The following is a 15,000-nucleotide window of genomic DNA, read 5'->3' as shown; positions in this document are numbered from 1 at the left end:
CAGTTTTCCAATATCGCCACAAATTTAGCAACACCTAACTTCAGGCTGTCAAAGACTTTGAATTCTGCATCATAAATATCTAGTTTAAAAAAAAAAGTGAAAGACAACTTCTAGTGTGGAAATTTAGCAGTTGTTTAGAATAGTAAGATGTAAACCTAGTAAGAATTTGTTCTTTTTGTGTTCCTTGCTGAAACAGAAGTAAATATTTTCCGCTTAATATCCCTGGAAAAGTTTTCTAGAGAAGCACTGGATGGACAGCAAAAGTAGAAAAAGTATGCAAGGATATATTCTAAAATATTCCCAATATAAAATGTAAAAGAGAAAAGAAACAAACTTCTTCCTCCCAAGATCAAATCTTACCTTCTGCAACCCCCCATGGATACTGTCTTCCTCTTAGTCTCTTGCCATTGACTTCTATAATTGTGTTGCTACCCACCACAGCAAGAGGTAAACGGTCCTAAAAGAGAAGAGTAACAGGTCAATTTTACATCAGCTACACAAACTGCATCTGGTCCTTTTGGGTGCACGTTTATGAACCACCTCACATCACCACAGAGTAAATTACACTACAGATGTTACCTACATTGGTGGTGTACTGATTGGGGACAGCTGTTCTGAGGAATATTGCATTAAGTAACATGCCAATTAAATATTAACAAATACAATACATTTTACACAGCTTGCATTCCTTACTAAAATTTAGCTTTCCCTCAAATGAGATTCCCTACTTGATTCACTTCTGTATACTTCTGACTAAAAAGGTTTATGAAATGGTTATTTGCGCTAATATTACACCGGCAGTAAATGGGACAATAGCCTTTATTCCTTTATTAAAAATTAGCAGCTCACACATATCACAATTTATACAGCCATCTATCCAACTGGCAACTGTATAGACAGACGTTTAATAACAAAACTGATATGAAAACCTATCAGTACATGAAAAGGTGTATAAGACCATATCTACCTTAGTTAAATGAAAGTGTGGAAGGTCAGGATTGGGGGGTGGTTGAGCATGCCAGTGCTTAATAGTATTAATGGAGACATGTTTAGAAGTAAAGGGAGAATATAATTATGGAGCCCATGTCAAATTAGGAGTCTAAATGTGATCTATAAATTGTGCTAGTGGCATTAACAACATGTATATATTAAAATACATTTAGCAGAGGCTTGCTTCTAGGGCTATTCAGAGATCTGTGCATCCCACAATACCAGCATTCCTTGCAGATGTCTAGCTTACCAGCAGAGCTATAACAATGGATACGCTATAGTCTTCCACAGCAAAAAGAACCTATTATATTTAGCAGCATTTGGGTAAAACAATACATAGATAACATTTAATGTCTATAACGTGTTACCATGGTATCTTTTCACGGCAGAAGCACTTGAAGATCTCAGAAAGGCAATTCCTGAATTTTACACTTTGACTTTCTGCAACTATAATTTTGTTTACTGTAAAATCCACTTGACAGTAATGTATGTAGAAAACACAGAGTACATTTCTGACAGAACAAAATGTATATTACGTCCTCATGTGGTTTACCCTGAACCCAATCACTTATAGCATGGGACAGCATTGCAAGACAAACGGTACATTTACATACTGAATTACATTGGTAGAGCAAATCATTTGAGACAAAGACTCAAACCTTTATTTTTTTCACCAGCTTATTTTCTTCTTCATCATCTGTCTCTGGGAATTCATAGATCTTGATTTTGTGTTCTTGGATTTCTTTCATTATCTACCAAAAAAAAAAAAAAAAGTCACCTATATGATCTACATTTTCTAGCCATATTTCCAGTATGGAACGCTACATTGCAAAAACGTGGAAAACAAATATATTGATGTTTTAGAGGGCTATGCTAATGCTATAAATACATATTTCTATTTGTAACTATAGAGTGTTGCTCCAGCTGTAGATTCAATCTCCCATGTAAAACAAAACAAAACATTCACATTTCATCCAATGGCATCATGGTCTTGCCACAGCCACTTCTCTGCTTTCCTCTGAGATTAGTCAGACATATCTATGGACAATCCAATGCTTCTAATAAAGAAGCAGTGCTGCCCTCAAGAGCATATGCCGCATTTTGGAATGTCCTCAGAGATTACATGGAAATCAGCATCATCTGTCAGTTACCAGAGGCATTTTGACTGGCTAATGTAATTTCTTATGTTTCTATGAAATGGCAATGTTTACATATGTCAGAATGCAGGGCTGCATCTAGGCATGATAACCACCACATTACGCTGCAGTGGTTTTAATGTCTAGACTTTCCCTTTAAATCTAGAAGTGCACTTGTTTCTTCAAGTCAATGTTACATTGAGAATGGTTACTGTAAAGAGTGCAGAAGCTTCACTCCAAGAGTAAAAAGACAATAGCAGGCTCATGAAATCAAACCTCCTTCAAAGGCAGTGTGTGTACAGCAGTAGGTCCATTTGGGTACCCACAGTACTGTTTGGCACTTCAGTAAGACTGAAATGAGTATACAATGAGTATGACAATGGTAGCTTAGTTGACGGCAAAAAAAGACAATGCTGTAAGTATCCAAAAAGATGTAAGAAAAATATATTAAGACAATAGTAATAAAACCCTAACAAAAAATGTTAATCAAAAAAGAAAAACTGTAAAAGTAAAAATAACGCCAGCAAATGTCAGAGAAACGTAATGCTGATTTGGTAGAAGTCTTTAATAATTTCAGTAACAATTAAGATAACCTTCATCTTTCAATTAAATATATGAACCATAAACAATTCTACAAATAGAGAATTGTTTCATGGATCCTATTTTTTTTATTTATTTTTTAAAATCTTTAATTCCGCCACCTATACACAATTTGAGCAGAGTTAAAAAAAAACCTTACCTAGCATCAAGAATTCACAAACATACTCCACAGGTAAATCCTGGATGATCGAATTGCCCAAGTGTTAATTAAAAGGAATGTGATTTGGACAAAAAGTTTGAAACAAATTTCTGCACAGGTATAATTGTAACATGCTCACTACATATAGAGAACATACCTCCAGTACTTAAAACTGGAAATTGTATCACTATTTCCCAGATAAGGTAACAAACCATTCTGTAAATTGATGGTATCTCACCTGCTTTTTAAACTGCTGGCATTCTTCTGGAGTAAGAGTATCAGCTTTGGCAATGAGTGGAATTATGTTTACTTTCTCGTGCAAACGCTTCATGAACTCGATGTCCAAAGGCTTCAGTCTAAAGAAGGGAGAGAAGAAAACATATTTAACAAACAGCATTCCATTCAAAAGTGACTGGTGGTTGAATGAGACAGAACGACATTTTGCTTTTGTTCACTTACACCAAGTACATTGTGCTAGTCCTTATTAATGTATTTGAGAACTCAACATTCATTTAGAATAGTGCTTGAGAAGACAAAATCCTCGAGGGTCACTAAAATAAGGTTTTTATCCCCTCTACACAGAATCTCATAAGCCCTAGAAGTGGGACTGTTGGTGGTCCTCAAAGATCATATTCGAGGACCGCACTAGCTGTCTAGGATGTTTGTGGTGACAAGTTTTGAGTAGAGACGGTCTTGATCTGCATTCTGCAATCAAGCTGTCATAATAGTGTACAAAAATTTAACATTTTAATTGTGCAAGGACATTCACTCGAGAAAATTAGCGAATAATGAATAATTAAAGTGTACCGATCACAGTAAATAAGTTTAATTAAAATTAAATTTAAGAGAAAAATCGCTAGAAAAAGATATTTAAAGACAAAAAAACTAAACTCCGTTCTGATGCCAATGCACTCATAATGAAGCCAAAGTATTTGTGCCATGAAAGAGGAATGCCCTGATTGGGAAAGTGTTCACAAACAGGTAAAAATAGTAATGGATAGAAGGCAGTTCAAAGGAATGTTGGTGTTACATTAGAGTAATACACATGAAGCTGCAGTGATGGCTCGGTTGATATTGCTGGAATGGAGAAGAGTATTACACAACAAGTCTCAATTTAATTTATCATTTTGATAAGTTTGATATTTAATGCATAAGAAAATGCTATTGAACGCGAATTCCCCTCCTGACCCTGTCACTGGATGCAGAAAAGGCCTTTGACAGGGTCGGGTGGGGATATATGATGGGGATGTTAAGGGCAATGGGCATAGATGGTTGGATGTTGTCAGCAATAGGCTCTATTTACCAAAATCCCATGGCGAGAGTAGTCGGCATAGATTTATGCTCAGATTGGTTTCCATTGAAAAATGGCACACGGCAAGGGTGTCCACTCTCACCTATTCTATATATTATTTCAATGGATCCCTTTGCAATTAGAATAAGAGAAAACCCAGATATTCGGGGAGTACCAACCTCCGATAGAGAATTAAAAATAAGTATGTATGCAGACGATACCATCTTGACCCTCATAGACCCAACCAGATCAATTGACAACTTGATAAAAGAAATAGAAATATTTAGTACTATTTCAAACTACAAAATAAACTCAGATAAAACAATTGTGTTATTTAAGAACTGTAGCAAAGAGTGGAAAAATGAATTTCTGAAGACATATTGCTTTACGGATGCGAAGGGGAGTTTTGAATATCTAGGGGTAATATTATCAGATAAATTGGACAAAATGGTGGAGATTAATTTTACTAGGCTTCTGAAGTCCACTGGGATATCGTTAAAAAAATGGAACCCCCTGTTTCTTAGTTGGCTGGGAAGGATAAATGTAATAAATGCGTATATAGTGCCTAGATGGACATACTTTTTTAGAATGGTTCCTCTAAAAATCCCATTGCCATGGCTGGAGATAATACAGAGGCTTATTAAAAACTTTATCTGGAAGGGGAAAAAACCTCGGATTAGGTTAGATCAATTAATAAACACTGTAGAGCATGGAGGGGTGAACTTTCCGAATATAGTAGGTCACTATGAAGCCTCTATCATATTCCATACACAGTTATTAACCAAAAAAGATTCTGAAAAATCTGGCTGGTTTGGTTTAGAGACTCAAGACCTAAATGGAAAAGAACTACTTAGATATATCTGGCAACCCAAGAAGATCGGGCAAGAAATTAATAGTGTAATTCTAAAATATTTACTGAATGACTGGAATAAGATTAGAAAAAAACTAAAAATCTTGGGAAATATTTTTGGGTTTATGAAGATAGAAATACTAGAAGCCCTAATGCCAGATTTAAAAATAGATTCTTGGAAGGATATGAAAATTGAAAATTTGGAAGATATATTAAGAGGAGATAAAATCAAAGATTTTTTAACTTTATCTAAGGAATTTGGTCTCCCCCAGGCTGAGGTTTTTCGTTATTTAAGAATAAAATCCTTTATAGATAAATCACTTGCTAAGAGTAATATAATCAGTAGTATCCTCATAAAACAGATTTTTGGAAACAATAACTCTCGGAAAAACATGGCAAATTGCTATGCCCTGATAAGAGCAATCCCTAAAAATATAAGGTCCAAACAAATAAAAAGTTGGGAAAAAGAATGTAATCTAAAAATAGACCCAATAAAGTGGGGAAATATGTTGATACAGTTAAAAAGGAATGTTCACAATGTTACACTGTTTGAGACACATTATAAAGTTTGCTATCGTTGGTATTTAGTGCCAATGAGACTAAATAGAATTGATCACAATGAATCTAAAATATGTTGGAGATGCGGAAGCAACTTGGGAAGTTTTATTCATATTTGGTGGAGTTGTAGATTAATTAAGAATTTATGGGATGAGCTCTTTAGAAAACTGTATGTTTGGGACAAAATTATGATAGAAAAATCCCCAACAACGGCCCTTCTACACCTTCAATGGCCTGATTTACTAATATACCAACAATTTTTGGTCTGCCATTCTTTTATGGCAGCAAAGATTCTGATAGCAAGAGGATGGAAGAACTCTGTGACAATTGAGGTTAAACACTGGGAGAAACAATTAATACTTCAAATTAAAAATGAAATAGGGCTTTTTAAGAGGAGGGATATTGTACAGAAATATGAAATGGGTAAGAAATGTCTAACATTTTTAGAAAATAATGAGCAATAACAATAACTATTTAGGATGTATACACTGAAGTGCTTAAATGATAAAATTGATTATGTATGTATAACTGATCCTATTGTATGTTGCGGTCTACTCCCACTTTGTATGTATGCAGGACTTAGAATGAACTTCGATAGAAGTTATATGTTATAGTTTGAATGGTTTGATGGTCAATATTACTGTCGTAACTGTTTATATTTTTGGTATTTTGTATGATGTATGTACTTTGATATTGACTCAAATTTTTTTTTAAAATCAAATAAAGATATATTTAAAAAAAAAGGAAAAAAAAAAAAATGCTATTGAAGTGAAGTGGTCATGACAGGTTAACTTTCATTCCTGCTTTAGCATAAGGGTCTGTAAATCGTTCCCACCACCCAAAAACTTCAGAAGCTCAACCAAAACACTTCTTTAAAAAAATGACTTCTATTTGTGCCCTTAAATAAGATAAGCGCCTTCTGTTATCCAGCATATAACAGTTTGTTAAGAGTTGACGGAGCTAAAAATTACACCTGCCTCCAAACATTTACTTATAGGGCATAGGTGTGCCACAGGATATAATCAATGCCAAATACTCATCTGATCAGACTTTGAGAGGACATCAAAATTTGTATCAATAAATTAATGACTGATGAGTGTAAATCAGTTTATACTCAACTAAGCATGCAAAGTAAAACAGTTTATACTTAACTAAGCATACACCTATAAAGAATAAGTTACTAAAATATTTAAGAAGAAAAAAAAAAAAAAAAAGAGTCCTTTACACGAAACAGCAGGATATGGGTCACAGTGAATACAGGAAGCCATCTGACATTCTCTAACCTAAGCCGCCATGCATTCAGAAATGTGCTTTATTTTGCCAGACTCTGCACTGTGTCTTGCAGTTTCCTGTGGTAAGAATGCAAATGCTACATTTATAATATAAGCGCCAACATTCCTAAGCTCTGCTGTAATACTAAACCTTAAAGAGGCAGTAGCACTAAAAAGCAGATGCTTACAGATGTCGACAGACAGACAGACAGACAGACAGACAGACAGACAGACAGACAGACAGACAGACAGACAGACAGACAGACAGACAGACAGACAGACAGACAGACAGACAGACAGACAGACAGACAGACAGACAGACAGACAGACAGACAGACAGACAGACAGACAGACAGACAGACAGACAGACAGACAGACAGACAGACAGACAGACAGACAGACAGACAGACAGACAGACAGACAGACAGACAGACAGACAGACAGACAGACAGACAGACAGACAGACAGACAGACAGACAGACAGACAGACAGACAGACAGACAGACAGACAGACAGACAGACAGACAGACAGACAGACAGACAATTGATGAGCTTGCCAGATTTAATTTTTTTTATATTTATCTACATAAAAAGGTGAATGTTACGTGTTCTATATCAATCATAGTTAGAAAAATAATAAATAAATAAAATGGAAAAAAAAAAAAAAAAAACACAAACACATTTTAGCTGAGCATCATTGAAATTCCCCTAGGTGTCTGAACTGACTCCAGCTTAAAGGGACACTATAGTCCCCAGAACAACTACAGCTTATTGTAGTTGTTCTGGTGATCATCATCATTACCTGCAGGCATTTTCATACAAACATTACCTTTTCAGAGAAAAGGCAGCGTTTACATTGCCCCCTAGTGACTCCTCCAGTGGCCACTCCTCACATGGCCACTGGAGGTGCTTCCTGGGGCAGTGCTGCACAGTAGGCATCACTGCACTTCAGCAGTTTCCTCATAGAGATGCATTCAATGCAACGCTGCAAATAAGGTAAAAGTTTTAATTATTATTAATTAGAATAATGGGCGGAGAGGGGAAGAAGGGGCAAGACACCTAAATTGTGGGTTTAACACTATAGGGTCAGGAATACTTCTTTGTGTTCCTTTAACCATGAAATCTTACTGGTGCACAGTTCACTTGCACTTCACCAAGTTTAACAATCGAAGGAAGATAGCTATATGTGAATTCTTCTGAACTCTTGGTGGGAAAAAAAATGTCAAGGCGCATGGGTGAGTACTAGACTTCATATATATGCATATACAATTTTCTTACAAATATAATTTATAAAGTAATAAGCATATTTCATAAATTCACATACCGACGGTATTCTTACTGCTAGGACTTTATAACCCACTGCCAACAAATAACTAAGAATTTACCAGAGAACATAAAAGAAAGAAATTTAGGACTCCCATGAAAAGTATGTCTCACAGTGATTTACCTTTAAATGACTACCGTATTATTGGTTTTAAAATTGTCTAGAAAAAAATTGTTTGGTTCATGTGGAGAACTTTGGACCATCTGAAATATGCTGCTAATGGCTTATCTGAAATAGAATAACATACTATTAAGAGTTGGAAAAGTCGTCTAAACCCCTGGTGGTATCTAAGACACACAAATGCATTGCTAATGGAACAGTAATCAGGCATTAGAGGAGCCAAAAGGCTTCTTGCACAGCAAACATTAAAAGTGCTTCCAAAATATTATATTGATTTGCTTAGATTCAATGGAATGAAAGAACAGATACTTTAAGGTTTATTTACTAAACCAGGTAGAGTGAAGTAACAAGTGAATTTAGGCCAAAGAAGTAGCAACATTTTTGAAGTGCTGCTATTTTTCCAGCTTTATTTTTTCTACTCTAGCCAACTTGTCTACACCCCTCCTCCCCACAATCCCTAATTTTAGTAACCCACTTTTACAGAATTCTTCAAAAAGGAGACTCTGTTCTACAAAATGGTGCAAAAATATAATAGGGAGGAGTCACCAATGGAAGTTCATTTGTGTCCATGGTGATTGCGGTTATGAGACAAGGCAGAGTGTCTGCACAAAAGAGATTGTCCCAGCGCGGGATTACAGGTGTTTAAAGAAGGGGAACCATTAAATAGAACCTCCATTTAAAACACTGAAAGAACACATCTAACTAAAATTAAGTTAGAGTGTTCCTTTGAATCTTGCTTCTCATAAACTGCCATCTACCCAAAGTATTAAAAAAAATATATATATTTTTTTTTATTTACTTCTTAAAAGCACTAGTGCCATATTCAGCATTAGTCATTATACCGTGACATATCCTAAGTTAATATAATTGTGCAAAACACCTTCATTAAGCCATGTTGCAAAAGCAAAGTAGCTTGCAAGTAATGTGCTTGTTCTAAGTTAAAGGGACACTATAGGCACCAAAACAACTTTAGGTTAATTAAGTGGTTATGGTATATAGGTCACGCCCCTGCAGTTTCACTGCTCAATTCTCTGTCATTTAGGAGTTACATCACTTTGCTTATGCAGCCCTAGTCACACCTCCATGCATGTGACTTGCATAGTCCTTCTAAACACTTCCTGTAAAGAGTCATCTAATGTTTACACTTTCTTTATTGCAAATTCAGTTTAATTTAGAATTTTGTATCTACTGTTCAGTTAATTGCTTGCTAGATCCTGCAGGAGCCAGTAATTAAAGCTCATTTTACAGAGCAATAGATACAAACATTTAAAATAACATATGATTGAAAATTACACTTTTTTTCATGCAGCCTGTGTCAGTCATAGCCACGGAAGGTGTGGCTAGGGCTGCATAAACAGAAATAAAGTGATTTAACTCCTAAATGGCAGAGAATTGAGCATTGAGACGCAACACCACGATCTATACACCAAAACTGCTTCATTAAGCTTAAGCTGTTTTGATGCCTATAGATTTCCTTTAAGTTAAGTTAAGTCCTGTCCAAGGCGTTACAGATCACTGGCTCAGTCTGAAAATAATTACTATTCTTGAGATAATCACGTTTCCCAATTTAATTCACACCATATGCAAAACACTACTTGGCTTTAGGATTACATTCAGGAATCTCTCATTTCCTGTTAGCAGGAGATGTAATCAATAAACTGTTATTTGATTACCATGAACATTTTGAAACTTACTTTAGAATTTTTGTAATACAGATGATCCTCACTTACCAACCAAGTTCCGTTCCTACGAATCCCTCAAATCTCTGGAAAATAGAGTGATTTGCGCACACAGAAAAGACAAGTGTGAGTTTTACCTCTTACACAGGGTATTCTTGTGTGTTCACACTACATACAGTATGCATCACCTATATACAGGTAAATAAAATACACATAGTGTAAACTGTAAAAAACAAATAATGTTTTAAAAATGATGTATATCATCAAACTCACACTTTTCAGAGCCCATTTAAAGTTGGCTCTAGACTTATAACGCTTTTCATCTCACTCTTGAGATATCCAGTATTGGAAAGGTGTATATATCCACAGGAACTTGGAACTGGTGGCTTGCAGTGATGCTCCAAAAAGTCCAAGGCAGGTGTGTAGTTAAAAGTGTTTTATTCCAAAAGTTATTTTAAAATACAAAATAAGTATATATACACAGTAAAATATATATATATTAGCAGCACAACGCGTTTCAACCTTTCAATAGGTCTTTCTCAAGTGCATCTTGAGAAAGACCTATTGAAAGGTTGAAACGCGTTGTACTTATTTTGTATTTGTTTTGTATTTTAAAATAACTTTTGGAATAAAACACTTTTAACTACACACCTGCCTTGGACTTTTTGGAGCATCACTGCAAGCCACCAGTTCCAAGTTCCTGTGGATATATACACCTTTCCAATACTGGATATCTCAAGAGTGAGATGAAAAGCGTTATAAGTCTAGAGCCAACTTTAAATGGGCTCTGAAAAGTGTGAGTTTGATGATCTACATCATTTTTAAAACATTATTTGTTTTTTACAGTTTACACTATGTGTATTTTATTTACCTGTATATAGGTGATGCATACTGTATGTAGTGTGAACACACAAGAATACCCTGTGTAAGAGGTAAAACTCACACTTGTCTTTTCTGTGTGCGCAAATCACTCTATTTTCCAGAATTTATCACATTTTAGTGTAAGTGGTGACATTACACTTCGGTGGTTTTTGCTGCACCGGATCTTATTAATTTAGCGCCATTTGTGTCCTTTCTCTGTTTTAAATTTTGTACTGTTTGTTTCCCTCAAATCTCTGTTCGTTGAATTTGCTGAACATAAATTAGCTCTCGAACGTGGGGAATCCCCATACTGAGCTGGTTGTATGTTCAAGCAGTTGTTATGCAAGTAAGTTGCAAAGTAAGGACTACCTGTAATGCACTTTAATTAGCTCACAGCAGGAGCTATCATCAGGAAGTTAAATATATATTCGTCATCCTGATGAATGCTCCTGTTGTGAGCTGAAACGTAAATTTGCTTCTCATAATATTTACAAGTTAAGTTTTAAATTTAGGATTAAGACCTTGGAGTACGGTCATAGAGTGTGTGTGTGTGTATATATATTAAATAATCAGTTAAATAATCTCTATATCTCTGGTAGGAATTTCAATAAAATTATACTGCTTGTATAGGGCGATTGTTCCAATAGTTCTAGTCTATAGTGCAATGGTATCCTAACACAGCAACAGACTAGGTTTTATCCGTATCTCCTTTGGAATTTAAAAAAAAAAAATGGAAATAGGGAAATGCATAAATCCGGAATTGTTGGTGGGCCACAAGGACTGGTTTGGAAACCACTGCTATAGTAGTTTGTTTTATTTACATGTCCTTTGGATAGACAGATTAATGACACTAGCCGTTGTATTACTCTGTCCTTGTGCTTTTTTTTTTCCATCCTTTAATTTAAGTGCATTACTGGTAGTCCTCATTTTGCAACTTACGAAAAACTTGCATATATATATATACACACACATTTTTATGTTTCAAAGCTGTTGTATACAGCAAACAAAAGGAATCCATGTTTAAAATGGAAGGAGGCAAAAATGTGATTCTTTGTTGAACTAATTTTCATATGCCCACGCAGAATCCTTTGAAGTAGTAACATCACTGCAAATTTGTGATTTCTGTGGGAAAGGCAAGTCTTATGGCTTGACTGGTGTGCAGATATATATATATATATATATATATATATATATATATATATATATATATATATATATATATATATATATATAAAATCAGGGACTCTACATTTTTTCATTTTAGGTGAAGACAAAACAGGTTCTCATCTCACGCAATTATGGATTTTTTTCCCCCCCCACACCAAATTAAGATTTTTGTTTTGTAAAAGTTACAGTTCTGACATGCCAGCAAAGGTTGCAGGGCTAAAAAGAGGAAGAGCAATCCCCTCATCTCCTAACCAAGCAACACAATTTGACAGATGTGTTAAAGGGACAGTCCAGATCTATGTCTCTTTATCTCATTTTGGACAACATGTCTTGTTACTTCATGGTTTGGATAGCTGATTTGCACTAAACTCAAGAGGCAGCAATTGCCCAGAGATGCCTTGCAAAGACTTATATTGAGCTACATTGGGAAGTTTATGATTGAGCAGCCACAGAAAGTCTGGGCGATGTTAGAAGAGGAGGGTTTGCAAAGGCAGCAGACAAGAGATCTCCAGTGAAAAAAAATGCATAATTAGAAGCATGCAAGTTTTCGTTTGGTGTAGATCTACTAAACAGCGATTTTTATTAATTTGAGCAGTGAAGTGTCCCTTTAATCAAGTGGCTCTTTACAACAACAAAAAATGCATAAACTCTCCAGGACAGAAATGAGAGAGTTAATGAGTTAAAAAGTTGCACAACTTTTTGAAAAATGCATGCTTTTTACTAACTGGCTTGGGAACTCTTGTTTAGGAAATTATTCCTCTTATCCTTGGAGATAAAATGTACAATTTGTGCTGCTAACTGTGATAATGTTACATTCTTGACAAAGGAATTTGGAGAATATTGCAATCTAAAAGTTTAAGGTCAGCCAGTGTACCACTGCCTCATGGTTTTTTCCTTTGTCTTCTGCTGTTCCCACAGAGAAACAGTTATAATAAGAAGGTATTACAGCAAAAGTGAACTTAAAATGAACAAAAATAAATAAATAAATAAAATCTGTGAAATAACTCCATTACAGTTTTTAACTAGTTTGAGATGCAGAAAATTTGTAAATAAAACAAAAAAAAATGTTATGAAAAAGAGGCTAGCAAATACAGAACAAACTGTTTTCAAATTATATAGCAGAGCGTTCCATGCAAGCTCAATATATACAATGTTAAAGAGAAAGTGTTTTACATTTTCCTCTGCAACGACATAGGTCCTGTCTTATGGAATCTTGTCTAGGTAGGACCATCTTTATCTTTTGATACTGTTGTCAACAATTTGCTGTTATACATCCCCAATGTAAAACTAACATGCTGTGGAGCATGTTTGAAGTTTAAAAATAATCAAGAGGGTGTCATTCATATTTTATTCTTATAATGCATTACACTTCTTTTGTGCCACTTTTTTAATTTGTTGGCCTTGAAAATTTGCATTAATTTGCAAGTGAAAGTTATACCCAAGGCACACAGTGTTTTATAATGCTGGAGATTTAGGGCAAGTTATAAGTAGGTCTTTGTTCCCAAAGATGCATTTAGCAAGGCTTAAAGGAACACTATAGGGTCAGGAACACAACCATTTATTCCTGACCTTAGAGTGTCAAAAACACCATCTAGCCCCTTCCTGGCCCTCCTAAATGTAGTAAAATATTACTTCTAGTCCAGTCTGCATTCTGCTGGCTTTGCTCCTGATCTGCCTGCTTGACTGATATCATCAGAAGTGTTGATCAAAAGCCAAACAATGCTTTCCCATAGGATTGGCTGAGACTGTCAAGGAGGCAGATCACGGGCAGAGCCAGCACAAGCCAAAAACAGCCCTGGCCAATCAGCATCTCCTCATAGAGATGCATTGAATCAATGCAACTCTATGAGGAATGTTCATTGTCTCCATGCAAAGGGTGGAGACACTGAATGTCCGTGCTGCACCCTATGCAGCACTGCCCCAGGAAGCACCTCTAGTAGCCATCTGAGGAGTGGCCAGTTGAGGTATCCCTAGGCTGTAATGTAAACAGTTTTCTCTGAAAAAATAAATAAAGAAAGAAACGGTTTATAACAAAAAGCCGCAAGGGAATGATTATACTCACTAGAACAAATACAATAAGCTGTAGTAGCTCTGGTGACTATAGTGTCCCTTTGAAATTTCAAGTCCTATGCTACGCGGCAGGCATCAAAATCACCACTGCAAGCTTTGAGAGTCCATGGCATACTCATTTTGAGCTCTCCACATTGCAGGTGCCTCCATTGCTAAAATTTACCTGGCTGGGAATCAGAGATCGCTGGAGGAGCTAAGTCTTCCTGCTGCACACTGCTCAGTTGCGCGTGCCAGAATATCGCTAGAGAAGGCGCGCGTGAGGGGGCAGGAAGACTGAGATCTCCAAACAGAAGATCCCCCACACCAGCTCCCAAAGGTAGGGAGCAATAAATAAAATGAGGTGAGTGAGTGTGCATGCCAGCGAGTGTGCGTCTGTCAGTGCGTGTCAATGTTGCAATGGCTGTGGCTGGTCAGTGGAGAACCTGAAGGTGCACAGAGGCACGCAACACCACGTCACATTCAAACGTACTCCACCTTCACAAGGTTTCGAGAAGTAGCTAGAGGATCCACTTTGGCACAGGGTGCGGACGGCACCATTTGGGGTATACCAGAGGCCAGACTGTGGAGTCGCATACTGGCAGCGGCAATGTAAGTGGAGTCTGTTTATTGGCTAGAGGGGGGTGACAGGGATAGTATATGGTGTAGGACTGGGATTTAGTAATTTGGGGGGGGGGGAGGGCTGGGATTTAGTAGAGGGGGATGCTGGAGTTTTTTTATACTGTACTTTTCAGAAATAAACCAAAGTTCCTATGAAAATGTAAGTTTGTTTTTTTGTGCGGCCCACATAAACAAACCTTATTTATTTGGCCCGTGCTAGACTTTGAGTTTGACATGCACAGTGTACAGCTACATATATACAGGGATCTAATTCTATTCTACCTTTCTTGGAGGTAGTGATTGTTTTATACAATGCAGCTGTCTAAAGAGTGTGGCACTGGTACACT

The 15,000-nt window shown here is 36.3% G+C and overlaps 1 protein-coding gene across 1 annotated transcript in view; it reads right to left on the bottom strand.

Moving 5' to 3' along the window:
- The window catches only part of SEPTIN7 (septin 7), an 88,229-nt gene that overhangs the window by 28,650 nt on the left and 44,579 nt on the right, over positions 1–15,000 (bottom strand). The window contains exons 6-8 of the mRNA XM_063452147.1: positions 3,104–3,221; positions 1,650–1,742; positions 361–457 (exon numbers count right to left, since the gene is read on the bottom strand). Coding sequence (XP_063308217.1) covers positions 361–457; positions 1,650–1,742; positions 3,104–3,221 — 308 coding nt within the window. The remainder of the gene's footprint in view (positions 1–360; positions 458–1,649; positions 1,743–3,103; positions 3,222–15,000) is intronic.

The sequence above is a fragment of the Pelobates fuscus genome, chromosome 4 (assembly GCF_036172605.1).
Source record: "Pelobates fuscus isolate aPelFus1 chromosome 4, aPelFus1.pri, whole genome shotgun sequence".
NCBI classification, from domain to species: domain Eukaryota; kingdom Metazoa; phylum Chordata; class Amphibia; order Anura; family Pelobatidae; genus Pelobates; species Pelobates fuscus.
Note: the sequence above shows the minus strand (reverse complement) of the source record. Positions and strands in the feature narration are given on the sequence as shown.